General features: G+C 41.9%; 1 protein-coding gene across 1 annotated transcript; it reads right to left on the bottom strand.

The window, feature by feature from the left end:
* Positions 1-764: 764 nt before the first annotated feature.
* Positions 765-23,370, bottom strand: LYPD6 (LY6/PLAUR domain containing 6). The gene is made up of 5 exons (XM_088168292.1): positions 23,209-23,370; positions 4,444-4,616; positions 3,714-3,812; positions 1,693-1,823; positions 765-971 (listed from the first exon to the last, which is right to left on the bottom strand). Exons 2-5 carry the CDS (start codon positions 4,571-4,573, stop codon positions 765-767), a joined length of 567 nt encoding a protein of 188 aa, XP_088024418.1. The 5' UTR covers positions 4,574-4,616; positions 23,209-23,370.
* Between the last annotated feature and the right edge of the window lie 933 nt (positions 23,371-24,303).

Raw genomic sequence — 24,303 nt, 5'->3', positions numbered from 1 at the left:
CTGCCCTGTCACCATCTCTGTCCCTGTCACTGTCCTGCGGCTGTCGCTGTCTCGTGGCTGTCACTTTCCCTGTCGCTTTCACTGTCCCCACGGCTGTCCCTGTCACTGTCCCTGTTCCTTTTCCGTGTCACTGTCCCTGTCCCGTCGCTGTCACTGTCCCATCTCTGTCACTGTCACGGTCCCATCGCTGTCCCTGTCGCTGTTGCTGTCGCTGTCCCATCGCTGTCGCTGTCACTGTCCCGTGGCTGTCACTGTCACTGTCCCTGTCCCTTCTCTGTCCCTGTCCCCACGGCTGACTCTGTCACTGTCCCTGCTCCTTTTCCGTGTCACTGTCACCGTCCCATCCCTGTCACTGTCCCGTCACTGTTGCTATCACTGTCACCGTCCCATCGCTATCGCTGTCCCTATCCCGTCGCTGTCACTGTCGCTGTCACTGTCCCGTGGCTGTCCCTGTCACTGTCCCATCGTTGTCACTGTCACTGTCCCAGTCCCGTCGCTGTCACTGTCGCTGTCACTGTCGCGTGGCTGTCCATGTCACTGTCCCATCGCTGTCACTGTCACTGTCGCTGTCACTGTCGCGTGGCTGTCCATGTCACTGTCCCATCGCTGTCACTGTCCCATCGCTGTCACTGTCCCGTGGCTGTCACTGTCACTGTCCCATCGCTGTCCCTGTCACTGTCCCATCGCTGTCCCATCGCTGTCGCTGTCACTGTCCCATCGCTGTCACTGTCGCTGTCACTGTCCCATCGCTGTCACTGTCGCTGTCACTGTCCCATCGCTGTCGCTGTCGCCGCGGCGCTGAGGCAGCGCTGTGCCAGCAGGGCCAGGCCGATGGCGAGCGGTGTGGCCAGGCCGGGAGGGGACAGCGGCGCGGTGGCGCTGACAGGGGACAGGGTGGCGAACACGGCGTCAGACGCGTTCCGCGGCAGCGGCAGGTTACAGATACTGCCCTCACAGCACGACGTGCACACCTGCAGCGCGGGAAAACGGGGAGTGGCGGGAAAACACGGGGAATGGCGGGAAAACACGGGGAATGGCGGGAAATAAACAGGGAATGGCGGGAAAACGGGAATGGCGGGAAAACACGGGGAACAACAGGGAATGGGAGTAACGGGGAAAACAAACAGGGAAGAACGGGGAATAACAGAGAATAACGGGGAATAATGGGGAAGAACAGGGAATAACGGGGAAAACCGGGAATTACAGGGAATAACGGGGAAAACCGGGAATTACAGGGAATAACGGGGAATAACGGGGAATAACGGGGAAAACAAACGGGGAACGGGAATAACGGGGAATGAGAATAACGGGGAAACGGGAATGGGAATAACAGGGAATGGGAATAACAGGGAATGGGAATAAAACAGAGAATGGGAATAAAACAGGGAATGGGAACAACAGGGAAAAACAGAATGGGAATAACAAGGAATGGGAATAAAACAGAGATTGAGAATAACATGGAATGGGAATAACGGGGAATGGGAATAACGGGGAACGGGAATAACGTGAATGAATAAATGTAATAAATGTAAGAAATGAAAATTTAAAATAAAATGAAGTAAAAATAAAACAAAAATAAAATGAAAATAAATAAAATAAAAGAAATTAAAATAAAACAATGACATAAAATCTTTCTCAAACAATCCCATTCCCCAATAATAAAGTGATATATTTATTTTTCATCTCCCCCACCTTGTACTCCTCGTGTCTGATGTAGGTGCAGCCCGTGCTCAGACACTCCTGCAGGGCCACGCAGCGCTTGGTGACCGAGACGCTCTCCCCGCTGGCCTTCATGGTGTGCTGGCTGAGGCAGTACCTCGTCCCTAAAAACATGGAAAAATCTTTATCTGCACAATTCCCATTCCCTGAGAGTCCAGCAGCACGAGAAATTGGGGAAAATCTTGGATTTTTATCAAATGGTGGGATTAAAAAAAATACAAATTTTTGATGTATTTATTGTATATAATGTGCTGGCTGAGGCAGTACCTCGTCCCTAAAAACATGGAAAAATTGTATCTGCACAATTCCTATTCCCTGAGAGTCCAGCAGCACGAGAAATTGAGGAAAAATCTTGGATTTTTATCAAATGGTGGGATTTTCAAAAAATAAAAAATAAAAAATAAAAAAATAAAAAATATAAAAAAATAAAAAATAAAAAATAAAATCTCCTCCTCCTCCTCCTTCTTTTTTTTTTAACTTCCCCTCACTGACATCTGTAAATCACCCCAGAATTTCACAGCAAAGCAGCTGACACGTGGAATAAGGATTTCTAAGGAATTCCATAAAGAATTTGGATTTATTCCCTGCTTTTTTCATTGCAGGGAAGCTGAGGGTGCTTCCTCCCAGAGGAAAACATTGAATTTTCAACACTTTAAATGCACCACTGTAAATTTATTTTCTAAATTTTACCTCGTTTCTAATTAACTCAGTTATTATTAACAAAATTTAACAAAAGTTATTATTAACAAAATTTCCCAGAGGGGAAAAAAAAAAATATTTCCATGTTTTCCAGCTTTTCCTGCCCTAAAATTCAGTTTTATCCCAAAGGAAAAAATTTCTGTGCAGCAGCTCCCAGAATTTTGCTGGAAGTGCCATTCCATGCAAATCTGAATTTTATCTCTCCAGATCCCACGTGGACTAAATAAATAAAATGGAATAAATGAATAAAATAAATAAATAAAATTTAAAAAAATTAAAATATTTAGAAAGCATCCAACAATAAATAAATAAATATTTCTATAACAGAATAAATGAAGCTTCCAACACCCCATAACTCTTTTAGGGTTGTTTTATTCTTTATTCCTTCGGGGGTTTTTTTGTTGGGTTTTTTTTGTTTGTTTGGGGTTTTGGGGGGTTTTTTTGGTTTTTTTTTGTTTTGGTTTGTTGTTGTTGTTGGGGGAGGTTTTTTGGGGGTTTTTTTGGGTTTTTTTTTTGTGGGAATATTTTGAAGAGAGGGATTTTCCTGGCTCTGTCACCTCCTGCGAGGCCACACACACAAAATCCACCGGAAGGAATAAAAATCCACACCCGTTTTTCTCCTGTTAAAACAAGGAATATCGGGATAGTCCTTCTGAGATATTTGAGTGGTTTGTTTGTATTAAAGGGTTCTTTTTTTTTTTTTTTCTGAGCTGTTCCCAATTCCAGAAGCCCAAAGGGATTTCTGAGATCAAACCACTGAAAATATCAAAATTCCAGCCGTGGCTGTCCTGAATGTGGATTTGTGCCAATGGGGAGGGAAGTGAACACAGCCAGAACTGGTCCTGTAAGAGAAATAAAATTCTTTAAAATCCTTCCCTGTGAGGGTGAGGAGGGGCTGGGCTGGAATTCCCAAAGAATTTGGGGTTGTCCCAGAATTCCTGGAAGTGTCCAAGGCCAGGCTGGAGAACCCTGGGATAGTGGAAGGAAGGGATGAGCTTTAAGGTTTATCCCAACCAAAACCAATGTGGGATTCTAGGAAAGCAACACCATTATAATCAAACTTAATCATTAATTTAACAAACACTATTTAATTTATTCAACGCTAAACCAAATGTTTGAATCCCCAGCTGAGCCAGAGGAAAACAGGGAACAGCTCCAAGTCCTCGACGAGGAGAAAAGCTTAAAGGATTAAGAATCCTTTAAGAATCCCATATTCCAGAATGCCATATCCCACATTTCTGGGAAGAACAGGGCTCCAGGTGGGTTGGGAAGGACTCCCGGGTTGGGGTGGTTACCTCGGGGGCAGTAAACATCTGGAGCCCAGCGGTTGCACTCGTAATTATCCGGGGCTTTCTCGCAGGTGAAACATTTAAATCCACGAGGATACGGCGTGGCTGAAAGGAATGGAAAACGTGGAATTAAAAGGGATGGATAATGGAATTCACACGACCCATTAATTCGTCTGCTTCTGGGCTGCTTGCCAGGAGAAAAGAGCAGCAATTTTTTTCTCTTTAGACCCAAAATTTTCCCCAATTTTCCTGCCAGTGTCAGCACTCCGGTTCTGATTTTTAAAACCCCGTCCCCCCTCCCCAGCACATTCAGGTCCCTGTGGATTCGTTCCATGAGGGAGATGTAATTTCTGTGCTCTGAACTTAGCAAACTGATTTTAGTTTTTAGATTTTAGATTTGAGCTGTGCTCATCCTCTGTTGAAGGAGTGTGTGTGTACTTGTTTTTTATGTTTGCTTCTCCCTAGTTGTTCATACTTAAATCTGAGGCACTCTGGTGAATGAGGTTTTTGGGCAGTGTCTCATTAAATTTGATCCTGATGGCAGCATCAGGAAAGAGTTTTCAGTTCTTGCATCGTCAATGTCTCTTTCCTGCTCGTGTTCCTTCATCTGTTCCACTAACAGCTCATGCTCTGTTCCAGTAATAGCTCGTTTCTTACTCTTTTAGTAGCTGCTTTTTCTGCTTTTAGTTTCTGTTTTTTCCCCGGGGGCAGGGGCAGGGGGATGGAGCTCACTCACTGGAGGGGTGGAGGTAGACGATGTCCTTGGCCGTGAAGTCGCGGCTCCGCGCGGCCGGAGCGCGGCCGGGCAGGAACAGGAGCAGCAGGAACAGCTGGAACAGCTGGAACAGCCTTGGTGGCCAGGCCATGGCCCGGCCAGGACCTGCTCATGTGGCAACCAAGAATCCCCACCTGGGCAGAGTCACAGAAATCCAGAATTAACAGGGATGGAAAAGAAATCATCGAGTCCAAGCCGTGACCGACACCCCCCTTGTCACCCACGGCACTCGGTGCCACATCCAGGCTGTCCTCAGACACCTCCAGCCGTGGTGACTCCCCCACTGCTGCACTCTCCAAGTCTGAATTCTTCAGAGACAAATCAGAGTGCAGAGGTTGAATTAAAACTTTTGGATGGATTGAGGTACGTTAGGCCACTCACACATAAAGTAGAAGTTTAAGTTTTAAAATAACCAAGTAAGCAAGAAAGTAAAGATGAGTTTTAAGTGTTTTTAGAGAGTGAAAGTCTCAGATACCAGAGTAGAAGTGAGAGTTCTAGTGAAAAACATAATCCTAGATACCAGCATTGAAAATGAGCTTCCATAGAGGCTCCAGCACAGTTTTACACATAATAAAACCGTAGTGAGAATATTGCTTGCATTTTTCAGCTAGAACAAGACAGACCAGGTGTATAATTTATTTGTAACCTGGCTGCTGAGCAACTCCAATTCCAACAGGTTAAGAAGAAGTGCTCTGAGTTGGGTAATTTGTATTTAACGATCTTTGCACTGGGGAGAGATTCACTTTTTGTTTTCTCCTTTTGTTGCTGCTCTCTCCCTTTTCTCCTCATCACCATCATCATCATCATCAGCCAAAGAAGAGAGGAGCAGCCACAGCAACATCAGCCCTGCCAGGATCTTTGTTTAAAACCCTAAACCAAAAACTTTTAACGTGAACTTTAACACTTGCAACTCTTTGCCTTTCGAGGCCGATGTGCCTTTGTAATAAACAACTTGGTACCGATTATCAGCTGCTTAGCTCTTTAAAGAAAACAACCACAACACAACAAATAATTCCTAGAGCATCAGAAAAATAACTCACCGGGCTGCCATTCCCATACCCAATCCCTCTTCCCATGAGAAAATGGCAGAGCAGGGATGAGCAGGGCAAACCCACAAGGACCTGGCCACCACCTCGTCCCCACAACCCAAGCCCAGAACTTCTCACTCCCGCCTTTATTTTGGCATCAACACCCCGGGAAAGAGCAGGACAAAGGTTGTCCCTGGATTTCCAGGGCAGTGGAGGTTGGGGATTGTCATCTCCACCTTCCTCCTGACTCCTCCTCCCTGGCTGGGCCCCATCTCCAGCACCCTGAGAGCTTCCTACTGATTTTACCTCGGCATTTCCTCTTGGAAAAGCCTCCAGCTCAGAGCTGTAAACAAAGTCACCCTTGGATTTTCCACATCCGTGCTCCAAAGGGATTTATTCCCTTTATAATGTCGTTAATAAATCATTTTGTGGATTTTTTTCCCCAGTCCTTGCCTGATGGGATTTAATTAAAGCAGAACCAAATAATCACTGTGGGACCATCCCAAACCCAGCAGCTTTCAGGAGCATCCCAATCCCATCCAGGGACAGACAAGGCTAAAATAAAAAAAAAAAAATAAAAATCATTAAATACCCAGCTCAGGTTATTATAAACCTTTAAAAATTATGGAAATGCCTCAAAAATCGACTGGGACAGGAAAATCCTGAAAGGATGCAGCTGCTGAGCCTGGCAGGAGCCGATGGTTTCCTTTGGAATCCATCCATAAAACACCCAGGGTTGGGATGAGTTTTTCCACCCTGATCCACCAAGAGATCTGCAACACCCAGATAATTCCTAAGCAGCTCTGAACTCGTGGTGGTTATTATCTAATTAATTTATTTTTATTTTCTTTTTTTCAGGAAAGATATGATGGGATTGGGGATGTCACTTCCAAATATTTGTCCCACAGTAGAAATCCAGCCAGGACCAGCAGCACAAAAGTTGTTTTTGTCCCTGCTCTTATCTGCAAAAAAACTTTTTAATTAAAACACAGTGAAACCCATTAAAAAAATATGAGGAAAAAAGATAACGCACAGCCAGGTGCTTTAAACTTTGTTACTTTAACCTTTTGAAAAGGAAATTTTGGATTTACTCCATAGATCCCTCTCAGCCAGGGGAGAATAAAATCCTGATTAGAAGCAGACAGGAAGCAAAACAAAAAAACCTGTCCCAACCACGTGGAAGATGAAAGAAATGGGTCCACGTTGGATCTGGAGGGAGGATTTGGAATTTGGGACGATTTTTTTTTTATCCCAGACAACACCAGGGATGTTTTACAAACCTCACTCTTCATTTTAAGGCATCAGCAGTTTGCAAAAACTGAGGATTTGATCCTGAGCTACAGCACCAAAAAATGAGGATTCACGTCCCAAAATGAGGATTCACATTTCAAAAGGAGGATTCACATCCCAAAATGAGAATTCATATCCCAAAAATGAGGATTCACGTCCCAAAATGAGGAGGATTCACATCCCAAAATGAGGATTCACAACCCAAAAATGAGGAGGATTCACATCCCAAAATGAGGATTCACATCCCAAAAATGAGGATTCACGTCCCAAAATGAGGAGAATTCACATCCCAAAATGAGGATTCACGTCCCAAAAGGAGGATTCACGTCCCAAAAATGAGGATTCACGTCCCAAAAATGAGGAGAATTCACATCCCAAAAGGAGGAGCTCGTCACAGCTCAGCTCCAGCTCCCATCAGCAGCCTGTGATTAACGAATTATCGGCATGAGGGACAAACATGGAATTGTTAAGGCTGGAAAACTCCTCCCATATCAAATCCAACCGTTAGAACCATTATATATATCTATAGATTACATAGAGATCTAGAAATAGAAATATAGATATAGAAATATATAGATATAGAGATATATATAGATATATAAATGTAGATAGATACAGATCTAGATATATAGATATAGATATAAATGTCTCCAAAGATAAACATTTTCCATCTGGCATTTGTGCCAGATCCCAGCCAAAAATCCCGAGGACTTTTTGCAACTTCTCCAGCTCTAATTGCCTTTCCCCCCCTCTTCTCCTTTACCCTGCTCAACCTTTCTGGGTTTATTCTATTTATTTGTTTGGGTTCCCACCACACACGTCAAAAAGTTATGAAAAAAAACCTGGAATTCCCAGGAATTGCCTCCAAATCCAGCTTTTTTTTTTTTCCACGTGTCGTTTAGGGGATTTTCTTGGCAGTTTCACCCCAGGAACGGTTAAATGTGCATCCCCCTCCCCCAAAAAAATGGGATTTTAATCAAGCTCTGGGAGCTCTTGCAGAGGAGTTCCCTGCCTCTCCTCAATTACAGCCAGCAAGAGTAATTAAACAACCAAACACAATTAATGCACTAATTACTGCCAGGAACGTGGCCCATCTAATCTCCTTGCTGCTAATTACAAAGCCCTGAGTTCATTGAGCTAAAAGCCCCGGACCTGGGGAAGTGGAGGTGGGGACAATATGTTCCTTCTCTCTCTCTCTGCCTTCATTGCAATTTAATCTTTCACAGGATGTGATCCCAAGGTTGTTTTACAGCCAGCACTTGGCTTCTGTTTTCAACCTGATCCTCTCATATTTTTAGTCCCTCCAGCAAAACTTTTCTTAGGTTCTTCATCTTTTAATGATTTGGGGTAAAGTGTCGCTTCTGTTCATCCTCAGTTAGGCTTTAGAAAAACACAGAGATGGAATAAATGTATTTTACTGGAATATCTAAGACAATTAATGTTTGGCCTTAAGGAGAGCAGGGGAAAAAATGGAACTTAAAATTCTGCCAGGCCATGATATAAGAAAAGAAAATTTCTGCAAATTAATTGTCGAGCTGAGCAGGTGAAAAATTCCAAGTTAGGCATCATTCATTCCCATTTTACTCCATGAATGTGCTGCAGTGACATCACTTTTCCTGCCTTTAAATTACATGGAATATTCAAACCTGTGACCTCGGAATCAGCAGGAAAACAGACATGGATGATCCAACAAATCATTTCAAGACTATTCCTGGATTTTTGCATTTTTTGCATGGCCTGCAATAGAGACAGCAAGGGCAGAAAATCCAGGGGAGGGATGTGGAAGGTCAGGATTTTGCTCAGTTTGGGAATTTTTGGAAGCCCCCTGAGCACACACACTGACCTCAGTGCAGGGAGAGCCCCCAGACAGGCTGGCTCCACACAGACAGGATAAGGAAACCATGCGTGAGCACAGAAATCCTGGGATTTTCCTGCTAATAAGAAGCAAAACCCCCACTCCCCTCCCAGTTGCTGAGTGCCAGTGGCCAAATTATTCCCCAAATAAATATTTGAGCTCACTGGGGAAGCTCAAAGGGCTCCTTTCCCCAAGGCAGGGATGAGATTTTTGTGGATCACGCTTTGCCTTCCTCCTCCTCCTCCTCGGGAAAAGGCAAAAGGAGGAAGGGGAAGAGCCAGGGAAGGGGTTTTGGGACAGGGAGGCTGTGCCTGCTGGTCCGGGGCTGGTGACAGCACTGGCAGGGGGCAGGGTGGTGATGTTCTCCCGGGGGACAAGCAAAATGAAGTCCCAAGGGACAGAGTCTATGCACGAAATTAAATTTTGCTCCGTGTGGAATTGGGAGCACCCTGGACCGTCTTTCCCATTTAAACCAAGCAAGAGCATCGCAGTTACTGGGAAAAAAAGGAAAGAATATTGCAGTGTGAGCAAATGAAATGCAGCCAAAACGATGCCAAAGAAGCAAGGGAAATTTAAAAAAAAACCAGGAGAATGTATTTCATGTTTATGACAAGAGCTGGAAAATTATCTAAGCTGCAAACAAGACATGACACCTGTCGAGAAAAAACTTTTCTAGTCCGTGTTCCAGCTCGGCAGGTACATGGGAAAGGCATTTTTAACAGAATGGGATGAGGTTTTAAAGTTAATTTTTATGATGTCAAGAAAATCGGGACAATCTTGGCAGCAGGAGGATCCTCGGTATTTTTAAAGGATCAAAGGAACAGCCCCTGAGCTCAGGGTCATCGTGGGTAAACAAAAAAAACCTTACAGCTAGTAAAAAATGACAAGGGAGAATCGTTGGGATGATGGGGGGAAAAAAAAAACCCCAATGCCATGGTTTTCCAGCAGGCAGGATTCTGGCTCTGGCTGTGAGACTGTTACAGGGAATAATTGGGGGGAGACCAAAGCAGGGCACCAGAACTCCGAACCCTCCTGATTACAAAAATGAGTTCTACCCAATTAACCAAGCGTGCTGGGGCCAAATTAAACCCCGGCTTAGTGACATCTCCAGATCTAATTGGTGAAAAGGCCACCTCCAAAAGATTTTCTTTTTTTTTTTTTTTTTTTTTTTTTCCCCCCCCTCGCCCTCCTCCTCCCCGATTTCCCTGCAATTCTGCATTCGGTATCTGAAGTATTGATGATAAGAAACTCTTTGATTAGAGGCTGACATGAAAGGGGGAGTTTGTCCCTCCTGTGCTTTAATAAAGCCAGGCATCAATCTGCACCATTGTGTCCCCTCTCTGCCGATGCCTCTCGGGCGGGCTTTGTGACAGTTCCTCGGGGACATCACCTCGCACATTTGCCACGCTCGATCAGGCACCGAGCCCAACGCCACCCAGCCCAAAGGAGGGGTCATTGTTGCCAAGCCAGCCAAAATTTCAGCTTCTTTCCCCCCCAGCTCTGACGAGGTTTTGGACCCCTCACTGATTGTGCTGTCGTTATTCCTTGCCTCTCCTCCGTGATGGGATATTAATGACTGGCGGGTTTCCCGCTCTGACGCCGTGGTTTTCCTCCCCAGATTATTGACAAACACCCTGTGTCGTTTTTTTTTCCAGGCCTGGACACTCAGGGATGAGTCCATGGAAGGGCTCCTTTCCCCTGACAGTTCATCCAGAGTTCATCCCATTTTTTTTAATTTTTTTTTAATTATTTCCTAACCTTCACGTGAATTCCCTTCGACAAAAATCCAAGGAAACCACAAGAGGAGATGGACATTTAGGAGGACACCAGCCCTGCTCTGCACATTTCCAAAGAGCACATCTCAAAGCAGGCTGGAGGAGATGAGACCTGCAGGGAAATCATTGGGAATTGGGAATGGCTTTGGCCATTCCCAGCCGCACGATTCCGACATTAAAAATTAAAAAAAAAAAAAAAAATTAAAATCGAACGAGCGACGACCCCGAACCTCGTGCAAGGATCCTTTAGATAAGTACCCCGTTCTCATTTTTATCTTGGTGAAGTAGCTGATGTTTCGTGGGAATCCAAATTTATCTCAGTCAGCTTCCTACATCCAAATAAATCCGATTTTCTGGCTCGATTTTGTTATTTCCAGCTGCAGCCCTTTGCTCCATAAACAAGATTTTGTCGTGAATCTCTTGGTGGAAATCTCCGTGATTGGTTCTATTAAAGAGCAGAATTCACCTGGGTTTGTGTTTTCTATCCTGTGACACCGAATTTCAAATATTTTTCCTCCAAAATCTTAACTCAAAGTTATCCCCCTCCGGCTTTAACGCGTGTTTCGCTCGGTGTAAATTAAAAAAGCGACATATCGTTAATTAATACCAAATGAGAAGTGACCAATTAATGTTCTTTCAGCTGTCTGGTTAATTCATGGAGTAAACAAATCCTTAATTCCTGAAGATTTTCTTTAATTTTTTCCAGAAAAGCAGAACCCAAACCAAACCCTGTGCTCCATAAGAATTTCCAGCGTTATTTGGATCCCAATTGTCACTTTTCCTCCCAGAAAAAAAACCATTTAATTCCTTTATTTTTCCAACTCGATGAGGAAAATCCCATTTCTAGTTTCAAACTTCCAACACCACCATGAGGGGGGGGAGGGATCTCAGTGGATATTCCTGAGATGGGAATTTTTGGATTTCTGCCTGGTTTTTATCCCATAAATATCCTGGAAAGTTGAGCACTGTTGAAAATTCTTTATTTCCCCTCGTGCAGAAAGTCGCTCTTTGTCGTTTATGTCATTACAATTTACAGATGGACAAAATGCTCTGAATTACTGAATTGATTTTAATTTTTTTTTAATTTTTTTTTTCGTTTTTCTGAAGCTCAAATGAATAATTTTGCCGTTCTCAGTTCACTTTGGAGTGCATTAAATGCAGAAAACTCCAGGAATAAAGCAGGGACATTTCCTTGTATATTTAATTTTTCATTCCATTTTTTTACACAACTTCTTTACCCTCCCTGCATTTCATTGTAGATCAATCAATCGATTTTAATTTATCACATAATGAAAACCATGGGAACAGCACAACATTATAATGGAAATTCCTCTTCTATTCCAGAGTTAAAATTGGGAAAATAATCCCTTGATCCATAATTCTGCCAGCAGGTCAGGAAGCCGAGGCAGAAATTTATTTTTGGTAAGAGTAAATGGATAATTTAATATTTATTTAATTAATAAAACAGATCAAGCTACTCAGCAGTTCTGCCAGCAGAGAACCAGGTTCTCATCCTCATGGATTTCACACCCCCCAAAAAAAAAAAATTATTTTAAAATAATATCAGAGAAGGGTTTTTTTGTTATTGTTTTTTCTGGTTTTTTGGTGTTTTTCAGGAGGTTTTTTTTTGTTTGTTTGGTTTGGTTTTTTGGGAGGTTTTTTTTGTTGTTGTTTTTTTTTTAAATTTCCAACTGTTGCTTCAAGCCTGGAAATAATTCCCTGGAGCTCACGGATTATTTGCTGTTTTTATTCAGGGATAACTGCAAATAACAAGGAAATAAAAAGTGAATTTCCCTGAAATTACAGCTCCTGGATAACAGAAATTTTTCCAAAATAAAACCATTTTATTCACAATAAGCAGAATATTTCTGTTTTGTGGCACGAATAAAGCTGGCACGAGTAAAACTTCCTAAAATTGGGCTCAGATGAAAAAGGGAAGGAAAATAATTGAGGATATTGGTGGAAAGGTCGTGAGAGAAATCCTGAGGATCACCCAGTGCCCATGAGAATAAATTAATGTAAATAATGTAAAAAAATAGAAATAATAGAAAGAATGGAAATAATGTTAAAAATGTAAATAATATAAATAATGTGAATGATGTAAATAATATCAATAATATCAATAATGTAAATAATATCAATAATATAAATAATGTCAATAATGTAAATAATGTAAATTATGCAAATTTTTTTCCTTTTATGTTTTTTTTTTAATATTGAAAATGTTTAGAAACCAATTTAGCTAGTTGCTATTTTAAATTTTTTTTTTACTAACTTACTAATGAAATAAAAGTTTATTTTTGAAAATAGAGTTGAAACTCTTTACACCATTTAAACTTAAACCTGCTTTGCCTTCCTCCTGATCCAATCTCACAACCAAAAAAAAAAATCCAAATTAACCAAACCAAACCAGCTACACCCTGCAACAAACACAAAGGAACATTTAATATTTCATAAAATAAACCGATTTAAATTAAAAATATTTGTCCAAAGGATATATGGGAACAGGTGTAATAAAAGGAATTCCAAATTATTTCCAGTGCTGACATTTTAATTCAGTTTTTTATTTTTTAAATTTGTCACTGAGGCCTCATGAAAAAAATCAATCAGGTCAAAATTCCTTTAGGGAATGATGACCTTTCCAAGGATATTATAGAGAAAAATAGATATTTATATAAAAATAGATCTATATAGGGATATAGATCAAAATCCATTACTTGATAATATCAATCACACTAATTGAATTTCCCCGATGTCTAATTAGCTAAATACCTCAAACTAATAAAGGAAGAAAGAGATTTTTAAAGGAGAAATTTTATTTTTTTTTACTTCTTTTCTGCGAGCTCCAAGCCCTGAGCATTTCCAGCCAGCTCTGCTCATAACTGGGAAACGAAAAATCTGGATTTGGCAGAGCTGGGTATGATAATTAAATAGGAAAATAATAGAATTTATTCTTATATCTGTGTGTATATTCTTCTAATCATCCTATTATAGCAGGATATAATTCATATTGTAATCGATGTTAATATATCATTGTAATTATTATATATTGATTATTTTGAATGTATCATATTAATAACATTAATTAATAGTATGATTCCTATTATGACAAAAACTCGGAATCATGGAATGTTTGGGTTGGAAGGGAATTAAAATTCACTTTATTCCACCCCCTGCCATGGCCAGGGACACTTTTCCACTTTGCTCCAAGCCCTGTCCAGCCTGGGTTTGGATATTCCAGAGATCCAGGGGCAGCCCCAGCTTTTGGTTTTAAACTGAGAGAGAGCAGGATTGGAGGGAATATTGGGAAAAAAAAATCCTTCCCTGTGAGGGTGGTGATGGCCTGACCCAGAATGCCCGGAGGGTTTTGGTGATATATTCCAAAATAAATCATTCCAAAAGCACGGGGGAAGCAGAAATTCCTGGGAATTCTCTGGGAATTCAGCTTTGGTTTTCCTTGAAATCATCGGGAAAGCTCCCACTGGCCTCCAATCCCAGCTCCACAGGGAGAGGAGCATCCACCCTCCTGTCAGGATTCCCTGGAAAGCAGAAATTCCTGGGAATTCTCTGGGAATTCTCTGAGAATTCAGCTTTTGTTTTCCTTGAAATCATCAGGAAAGCTCCCACTGGCCTCCAATCCCAGCTCCAGGGACTCTGAGCAGGGAGAGGAGCATCCATCCTTCTGCCAGGGTTTCCAGATCCTGCAGAAATTCCTGGGAATTCTCTGGGAATTCTCTGGGAATTCTGTTTTCCATGAAATAATTGGGAAAGCTCCCACTGGCCTCCAATCCCAGCTCCTCAGGGATCAGGGAGAGGAGCATCCACCCTCCTGTCAGGGTTCCCTGGAAAGCAGAAATTCCTGGGAATTCTCTGGGAATTCTCTGGGAATTCTCTGGGAATTCAGCTTTGGTTTTCCTTGAAATAATTGGGAAAGCTCCCACTGGCCTCCAATCCCAGCTCCAGGGACTCTGAGCAGGGAGAGGAGCATCCATCCTTCTGCCAGGGTTTCCAGATCCTGCAGAAATTCCTGGGAATTCTCTGGGAATTCTCTGGGAATTCTCTGGAAATTCTGTTTTCCATGAAATAATTGGGAAAGCTCCCACTGGCCTCCAATCCCAGCTCCTCAGGGATCAGGGAGAGGAGCATCCATCCTCCTGCCAGGATTCCCAGATCCTGCAGAAATTTTGGAATCCACCCAAACCCTGTCCCCTCGTTCCCCTGGGGCAGCTCTGCAAGGAACTCACAGCTCTGAGCACCACAATTCCCAAATCCCAGCCAAATCCCTTTTAATTGTTAAAATAACGAGAACAATTAGGTAATTATTTTTAAATTATTGGTTTGGGGAGCCCAACCAGAGCAGTCCCAACTCCTCCTTTGGCGTCCAGGTCCCTCCTCTTGTTCATAAAAAAAATAAAAACCATTCACAAATCAAAAATGGTTTTAAAATTTCCTTTTTTTGTAGAGGACGAAGAGCAGGATAAGGTGAGGGGGACCAATCCAGGAATTATGGAGCTCCTATAAAATCACCCAGCAGTGGGAAAAGCACCAGGAATTAATTAGGGAACAATTTCTCACTTCTATTTAGGTGTCTGCTCTTTTTTCTTACCAAAATCACCCCACCGAAAGCATTGCTGCAGGTCCAGATGTCAGAGAAATAAAGAAATTCTTAAAAAAATAACAAATAGAAGTTTGAACAGTTTGGTTTTGTGTTTATAATCCAGGCCTCCTCCTCTATGGAACAGAATTACCAGAAAAGCAGGAAAGGTCTCATCCCTCCAAAGAAAATTTGGTTTTTGCACATTTTAAATCCTAAAATTTCACCCAGCCCGGCCATGAAAATTGTTTGCCTCAGAATAGGAAATAATCAATGCTTTGACTCTTTGCTTTAGAGTTTTTCAGTAAATAATAATTTTAAAAATACCAAAAGTAAAATAATAATTAAAAAAAAAAAAAAAAAAAAAAAAAAAAAAAAGTAAAATTGCAAGGTAAATTTGGAAGGGGCTTGGAGCAGCCTGGGCTAGGGAAGGTACCTGGGGGTGGAATGGGATGAGCTTTAAAATCCATTCCTGAACTGATGGGAGGCAGCACAGTGACCCTCAATTCCCTGATAAATCAGCAGATCAGGGGGAGGCACCACGCTGGGACATCAGGTGAATTTTCAGCTCCAAGAGCCAGAACAAAACCCAGAATTTCCCCCACCCTGGGCTTGCTCATCCTCTGGGATCCTGATCACAGCGCAGAAAAAAAATTCATTTTTCATCTGGAAGCGGAAGGGAAGAAATAAAAAACGTGCTGCACATCCTCCTCCCGTTCTGACAGACGTGCAGATATTTCCCATTTTTCATTTATCGTCGGGGCTGGTGTGTGGAGCACAAACAATCTGTGCCAGACGTGTGAGGTCATGGAGCCGAGGCTCTGGCTCCCTGCCAGCTCGAGCTCTGATATTTTAAAAAAAGCCAAAATGAGTTTCCTGTGCAAAACTGGGAACAAAAGAGCGTTTCCAGCACTACCCTGAGGGCTCAGAGGGATCAGATCCAGGCACAGCTCCCATCGGATCGTGCACGGAGCAGAAATCCAGAAATGCAAGAATCCAGGAATCCAGGAATCCTGGAAGACAGGAATCCTGGAAGACAGGAATCCAGAAATCCACAAATCCAGAAATCCAGGAATACAGGAATGCAATAATCCAGAAATCCAGGAATCCTGGAAGACAGAAATCCAGGAATCCTGGAAGACAGGAATCCAGAAATCCACAAATCCAGAAATCCACAAATCCAGAAATCCCAGAATCCGGGAATCCAGGAATCCAGAAATCCAGAAATCCAGAAATCTGGGAATCCAGGAATTCAGAAATTCAGAAATCCGGGAATCCATAAATCCAGGAATCCAGAAATCCAGAAATCCAGAAATCCAGGAATCTAGGAATCCATAAATCCAGGAATCCATGAATCCAGGAATCCCAGAAATCCAGGAATCCAGGAACCCAGAAATCTGGGAATCCAGAAATCCAAGAATCCAGAAATCCAGGAATTCAGGAACCCAGAAAACCGGAATCCAGGAATCCAGAAATCTGGGAATCCACAAATCTGGGAATCCAGAAATCCAGAAATCCGGGAATCCAGAAATCCAGAAATCCAGGAATCCATGAATCCAGGAATCCCAGAAATCCAGGAATCCAGGAACCCAGAAATCCAAGAATCCAGAAATCTGGGAATCCAGAAATCCAATAATCCAGAAATCCAGGAATTCAGGAACCCAGAAATCCAGAATCCAGGAATCCAGGAATGCAAGAATCCAGAAATCTGGGAATCCAGGAATCCAGAAATCCGGGAATCCAGAAATCCAGGAATCCAGGAATCCAGGAATCCCAGAAATCCAGGAATCCAGGAACCCAGAAATCCAGGAATCCAGGAACCCAGAAATCCAAGAATCCAGAAATCTGGGAATCCAGAAATCCAATAATCCAGAAATCCAGGAATTCAGGAACCCAGAAATCCAGAATCCAGGAATCCAGAAAACCAATAATCCAGAAATCCATGAATTCAGGAACCCAGAAATCCAGAATCCAGGAATCCAGGAATGCAAGAATCCAGAAATCTGGGAATCCAGGAATCCAGAATTCCAGGAATCCAGAAATCTGGGAATCCAGGAATTCAGAAATCCAGGAATCCTTCCCTTCTCCAGGGGAACATTCCCAGCTCTCCCTGGATCCTTCCCTTCTCCAGGGGAACATTCCCAGCTCTCCCTGGATCCTTCCCTTCTCCAGGGGAACATTCCCAGCTCTCCCAGTTTGGCTCCAGCCTTGGAGCATCCCTGGATCTGCTCCAGCATCTCCTGATGTTGGACCCGGAGCTGGAGGCAGCTCTGCAGGTGGGGTCTCACCTGAGGGATAATCCAAATTCCCACCCCTTTATCCCCAGGAGTGGCCAGGGAAGGATCCACCCGTGCTGGACTCGGGAGATTTCTCTGTCCCCACCAGCAGCCAAGACCTGCTGATTTTTTTTTTTTTTTTTTCCTTTAATCAACCCCAGTGTTTAATTTTACACATCAGAGACCCAAAAGAAATCCAGGAAATGCTGTGTTATCCACTCAGGTGAGCTGCAGGAATTTTGGATTTGGAAAGAACAGGCAGATACGAAATTTTTACCCCAAAACACTTAAAAATAATGTGAAAAATGAGACAAATGAACAGAGCTCAGAGCCAAGAGTGCTGGGCCAGCCCTGGCAGATCCTGCTGACAGCTGCTGGAAGCACATGGAATCTTTTCAGGATAGATCACCTTGAAAATAATCAAATAATCCTGCCTCGAGAAAGCTTCTGATAGGCAACAACATCAACAGTGCTCAGAGAAACACGGGAAGGACTGTGAGGAAAAAATTTCCTTGGAAAAACGATGATAATGTCAATTATGGAATGGTTTGGATTGGAAAAAATTCTCTAATTCCAACCCTACTCCGTGGATGTTGGTCAGAAATTAAAAAAAAAAAAAAGAAGATAAACACTGGCATCAATGAAGACAATTATCAGGAATTTTAAACCATGCAGGACAAAGCTAAACTCGGTGGTTTGGAATTGCTCTGATTTCCTGAAGGGATGCAGAGCAGCAGGCAGGTGTGGGATCAGCCTTGGGAACGAGACCTTGACTCTCAAATCCATCCAAATGTCCTTGGGACCACAAATACCAGTGAGAATTCAAATGTGCAGTGCAAATTTTCCATTTTTCTGTCACCTGAGAGTTTAGGAAACACCAGAGTCCTCCCTGCCTCCAGGGAAAGCCACATTTTACTGCAAATCACCACATTTTACTGCAAATTACCAAATTTTACTGCAAATTACCAAATTTTCCTGAGAGTTACCACATTTTAACAAAGAAATGATGGATAAAATGTGTGCTAAAGCCATCCCCACAGCTTGCCCTGTAGGGTAATTAAAGTTCAGTTCCTCTCATTAACTCCAAGCCAAGAATCCGTGGGGAAGATGCTCCAGTGAGCACAAAATTCTGTGAGAATCCCACACTTTATATAAAGATGCACCGACAGATTTGTCCCAAGACATTTTTCCATTCATGAAAAAAAAAAAATAAAAATATTGCTGCAAGAATTAAAAACCCCTTTGCTCTTCCCACAGAGCTTTGAGGTGTTTCACCTTCCCATAAAACATCCCGTGGATTGATCGTGGATACAAGGAATTGAGACTGGAATTGGAATTATCCCAGCAGCAAGTGTGGTTATAACGACATCAATTCTACTTTTGGGATATAATTTTCAGGTGGCATCACACGATTCCCTTCGTGGTTTTGGTAGCCAAGCCTGGAAAATCCCTTCCCAAAACCGCCATGGAATTGAAATTAAAATGGGAAAAAAGAGGTGCCAGACACCCAGAGCCCCACACCTTGCACAGGTCGGTGCAGGGTCCAAAGAACCCAACCTGTCCTAATCACCTTGAGCTCATTAATTTACAAATTGGCCCAACTCTGGGGGCTGGCAGATGATGGAGCTCTTAGTGGATGCGATTCCAAGTAATCCACTAAAAAGGCATTTCATTCCAGCCAGGAAATCAGCACTTCTCAATTATTCCAAGTGCTTAAAAAAAAAAATAAAAAGTTTTAGTGCCAGCAGACTTTCAGGGTGAGGGGAGAAACAGCCATGGGGGTTTCAAATCCAACCTCAAATCCCACCCCGTGGTTCCCAAGTCCCTTTTCACTGGAAAAAACAACTGGATGCAGCCTGGGGTGTTGCTTATTTTCCAATTTTTCCTCCCATTTTCAGTGTGGTTTCCTAGGGAAAAGGGGATTTTGTCAAGTTGAACAACTTCTCCCTTGGATCCATCATTTGGCCAGGCTGGAAAGGAAAGGGAGGTTGGGAAGTTCAGGAATATTCCATGATGGGAATATCCTTCAGCTGCCTGAGCCGAGGAAAACCTGCACTCCCATCAAAAAAAACAACCCCAAAAATGGCAAAATCCAACAGAAAAAGAGAGAAAGAAAGAGAGGAAAAAAGAGAGAAAAAGAGAGAAAGAGAGAAAGAGAGAAAGAGAGAAAGAGAGAAAGAGAGAAAGAGAGAAAGAGAGAAAGAAAGAAAGAAAGAAAGAAAGAAAGAAAGAAAGAAAGAAAGAAAGAAAGAAAGAAAGAAAGAAAGAAAGAAAGAAAGAAAGAAAGAAAGAAAGAGAAATAAAGAAATAACGAAAGAAAGAAATAACAAAAGAAAGAAAAAGAAAGAAAAAAGAAAGAAAGAAAAAAGAAAGAAAGAAAAAAGAGAGAGAAATAAAGAAAGAAATAATGAAAGAAAGAAAGAGAGAAAGAGAGAAAGAAAGGAGGAAAGAAAGAAAGAAAGAAAGGAGGAAAGAAAGAAAGAAAGAAAGAAAGAAAGAAAGAAAGAAAGAAAGAAAGAAAGAAAGAAAGAAAGAAAGAAAGAAAGAAAGAGAAAGAAAAAGAAAACTTTTAAGTATCCCTTAAATAGGAAAAAATCCTATTACAAACCAGGAATAAAACCCAAAATTGTAAAATGCCCCAAAGATTTTTTTGTAGCCTATGAAATGTTTAAGCAGTGCATGGCTTGGTAGATACAAGCTGAAAATAATTTAATAGCAGTGAAATTTCCATACTTTTTTAGGTGGATAAAATAGAGGTTTTAGGTGGATAAAATGGATATTTTAGATGAATAAAATGGATGTTTTAAATGGATAAAATGGATATTTTTTAGATGGATAAAAGAGATATTTTCGGTGGATAAAATTGATATTTTAGATGGATGAAATGGATAATTTAGATGATAAAATAGATGTTTTAGATGGATAAAATGCATATTTTAGACGGATAAAATACATATCTTGGATGAAATGGATATTTTAGATGGATAAAATGGATATTTTTTAGATGGACAAAATAGATATTTTTAGATGGATAAAATAGATATTTCTTAGATGGATAAAAGAGATATTTTAGGTGGATAAAATAGATATTTCAGATGGATAAAATAGATATTTTAGATGGATAAAATGGATATTTTAGATGGAGAAAAGAGATGTTTTAGATGCATTTTCTGTGGATTTATCTATGGATGGACACACAGTCCTCACCCAGCAGGGACAGGAGGTAAAACCAGGACAAGGCCACTCCACCTTTCCTTGGCACCTGAGGAATCCACAACATTTTCACTCTCCACAATCCTCATTCCTACCTCCACGGACACCCCAAAAATAAACCTCATATCCACCAAAAACCTCCTTGGGAAAAAAAAAAAAAAAAAACAAAAAAAAAACCCCAAAACCTGCAGGAAATGCCAGTGGGAATCCCAAGGCTCCATCCAAAGGGGATTTTTCCTGTGCCTTGGATTTTTTTTTTTTTTTTTTTTCTGGAGAATTCTTTATTCCTGGAGAGGGTTGGAAGCTCCTTAAGAGCATGGAAACATCTCAGCAGATATTAATTGTGAATATTATTGCTTCCCCCAGCAATTTAACCCTAAATGTGTGTCTGGGAAAAAGGAGATTCCATAAAATTCCATGGATTTCCATGAAATCCAGCCCTGTGCTGGTTTGGCTTTAGATTCTTCTTTTGTGAGCACCAGAATCCCAGGGGGACAAACTTTCCTGTGGGGAAATGTTGAAGGTTGGGAAAAGCTGGTCGTGTATAAAAAATGAAGAGGTTTGGTTGATGTAGAGACAATAAAATAATAATAATAATAATAAAATAATCAATAAGGAAAATAAAAGGTGAGAAACGCAAGCAGAGGGGAAATAAATTCAACCCCGTTCAATATTGAAATGTACACAATGACACAACAGAGCAGGCCAAATTCCTATTAAAAAATACAGCAATATGTAAAAAATGAAATTAAATTCAAATTCTCTCTCTTGTTTAGCGTGTTTAGATTCACCACACTGGAACAAAATCATTTCTACAAATACCCCAAATGGGCTCCAAATAAACTGCACGTGCCCAGCCCCCCCCCCCCCCGTGAGATCGATATTTTGGGGACGTGGAATGAAAGAATTCCCGAGGGATTCTGGCCAGGAAAACCCACGAGGTCCCCCCGGAGAGGAGCGGGGAGGGAGGAGAGGCCGGAGTTCCATTGCCCCATTCTTCTGGGGACAAGAGCCATTGTTCCCTGTGCCACCGGGGGCTGCCGAGGCACAGCTGCCCAGGAATTTATTTCATTAATAAATCTTAACGAGATGGCTTTTAAAGTTTTTTTTGTGGTTTTTTTTTTTAAGTGGTTTTATGTCATTCCTCAAAAATCCGCGAATTTACGCGATTTTCCTCAGGAATAACGGCCCGAGAGTAACCCGGTGGAATTCGCTTCGTTTGTCCAAAATTGTGTGAAACAACGAATAAATGAAAACCTGCAGGAGCTGGCAAAGGCAAATCCAAGGGTTTGATGAAGAATATTTGGGTTTGTTTGTCCTTCTCCTTCCTACCAACCTCATTTTCAGGCGACTTTGTATTTACAGCATAGCTCCACCTTTTCTTCCAGACACGCATTAAATATCACATAACTCAATATTCCCATTAAAAATCCACCCTACAGCCCATCAATCCCCCCCCCAAAAAAAACGAGCTTGCCAAGCCTTTCCCTCCACCAGGCAGCCCCAGAAATTCCTGATTTCTGTAACAGGAAAATGACACCAAAAAAAAAAAAAAAATTCTGTGGAATTTTGTGGCACAAGAAGGGACAATGAGCTGAAATCATCACCCTGAGTGCACTCCAGGAGCAGAGCTGGAAAATTCAGAGCTCACCCTGAGTGGTGATTCCAGCTGGGAATCTCTGCCTGGATAAAGGAATGTTAAGAGTGAAAAGAAAAAGGGGCTGGAGTTAAAATTTCCCAATTATTTAAGCAGGAGAATGTAATCAGTAAGTTAATTAATTAATTAATAAGGATTCAGAGCAGCACTTTGGGATTTTTCCTGAAAAAAGGATATTTTTGAGGATTTTTTATTTTTTTTTAATTGCCTCAGGGCACTTAAACCCCACATTTACCAAGCTCAAAATTAGGCAAGATTAGGAGTGTGCAGCCTTCAGCATTTCAGGATATAAAGCACCAGGAAAACATTCTCCTTCCACAACTTCCACTTTTCCAGAGTCATTTGATTCCCTGCACTGCCAACCAATCCTGAATCTCAATTATTTCCTCTGTTAATCTGGTTTTATATCATTTTTTTTTTAATTTTTTTTTTTTTTTTTTTATTAGCACATCCTTTAGCGGGTCATCTCCCATCCTGAGGATAAACCCCAGGAATTCTGCAACCTGCCCGATGCTGAAATATTTCCCTTGCCATTTATTTTTCCAGCCAAATCCCCTGCAGGATCCACAGGGATCATCCCACACCTGCCTGAGAGTCGTAATTCGTCTGCACAGCAGCTCAGCAGATGAAAGCAGAGACACACAAAAGCTCAGGGCTGATTGCTAAGAAATAACTGCAGGCAGAATTCCACGAGAGGAATTGATGTAATTCTATTAAAGGCCCTTGTAGAGGAAAAAAAAAATTAAAAAAAAAATTAAAAAAAAAACAAACCTCAAATTTAAATAGAACTCACTAAGAATTTGATAAAGCACGGGAATAATTGGCAATAAACAAATAAAAGAGATAAAAGGAAAACATGATGAAATTTTAATTATCATTGAGGCCATTGCTGTCATCTTTTCCCATCGTATTTAGCAGCTCACGTCGAATATTTAGCAGCTGATACAGAATATTTTGTGGTCTATATAGAATATTTAGCAGCTTCTATAGAATATTTAGCCAGTTATATAAAATCAGGAAGCCCCTGGGAAAGCTTACTCAGGAATCCACAGCGATGGAGCAGCAGCAGGGATATTTTATGTCATCATCCCAAATCCATCCCAACCTCGAGGTTTCCACGAAGGATTTCCTGAATTTTCCAGCAAAGCCAAGGCCTGGGATGAGGCTCAGGCCCTGCTGGGTGCATCTGCAGCATCCCTGGGGACACAACCCCGGTCTTAACTGCCCGTGCTGGCACTGCTGGCAGCTCAATAAATGGGAATATTGTGGATTCACAGGGAATTGCTGGAGAGGGGCTGAACTGAGGGTCACGTAGGCACAACTGGGCCATGAACAAGTGGCTGTTTCTATTGAATTTTTCCTCCAGTTTTAACACGTGCCATGGGATAAACTGAGGTTTTATGGGGTGTACAGATGTCCAAAAATAGACATTTATGGGGTTAACAATTATTTATTGTTGGTGGGGAAGGAGTCCTGCCTCCAGACACACATTTCTCCTGTGAAGCCTGTACAATTTCCACAGCAGATTTATAAAAAAAACCCAACCCAGGGACAACAAAGTGGGCAGGGATAGGAGCCCTGATGGAAAACCACGATTATTTCTGGGAACATATGGCCACAGAGGGATAAGGACTCTGCTCCTCTCTGAGTAGGTCACACCACGCCACAAAGAACACAGAAAACTCACCAGGGCCAAAATAAGTCTAGGACAGGGAAAAAAAAAAAAATTAGGAATTATTCACTTTGAAGGGAAAAAAAAAAAAGATGGATTTCCATTTTCTTGTCGTTCAAAGCACAAAATAAAAAGGTGGAATTCAAAATAATTTTTGAAAGGTGGAGGTATAATCGTGGGTTTTATTTGTGCTTTTGCTCTTCCTCTCCCATTACACCACAAGGAGGGATTGTCTGAGGTAAAACTCTCCCCAGAGTGGCAAAGAGCCAGCAGAAATCCGAGCTGGCCACCCCCTTTGTGTGCTCCCACCACGCCAAGAGCTCGTTCCAAGGGCAGATCCCAATGGGCCCCTCTCACCCAGGGCCCACGTCAGGCTGAAATAACAGTTTGTTTGCGAGATAAATGAGCTCATTTTCACCCCCCAGGTCTCACCGAGGCAGTTTTGTGGAGCCAGGCCATGG

The sequence above is a fragment of the Sturnus vulgaris genome, chromosome 7, assembly GCF_052056855.1.
Source record: "Sturnus vulgaris isolate bStuVul1 chromosome 7, bStuVul1.hap1, whole genome shotgun sequence".
Lineage (NCBI taxonomy): Eukaryota > Metazoa > Chordata > Aves > Passeriformes > Sturnidae > Sturnus > Sturnus vulgaris.
Note: the sequence above shows the minus strand (reverse complement) of the source record. Positions and strands in the feature narration are given on the sequence as shown.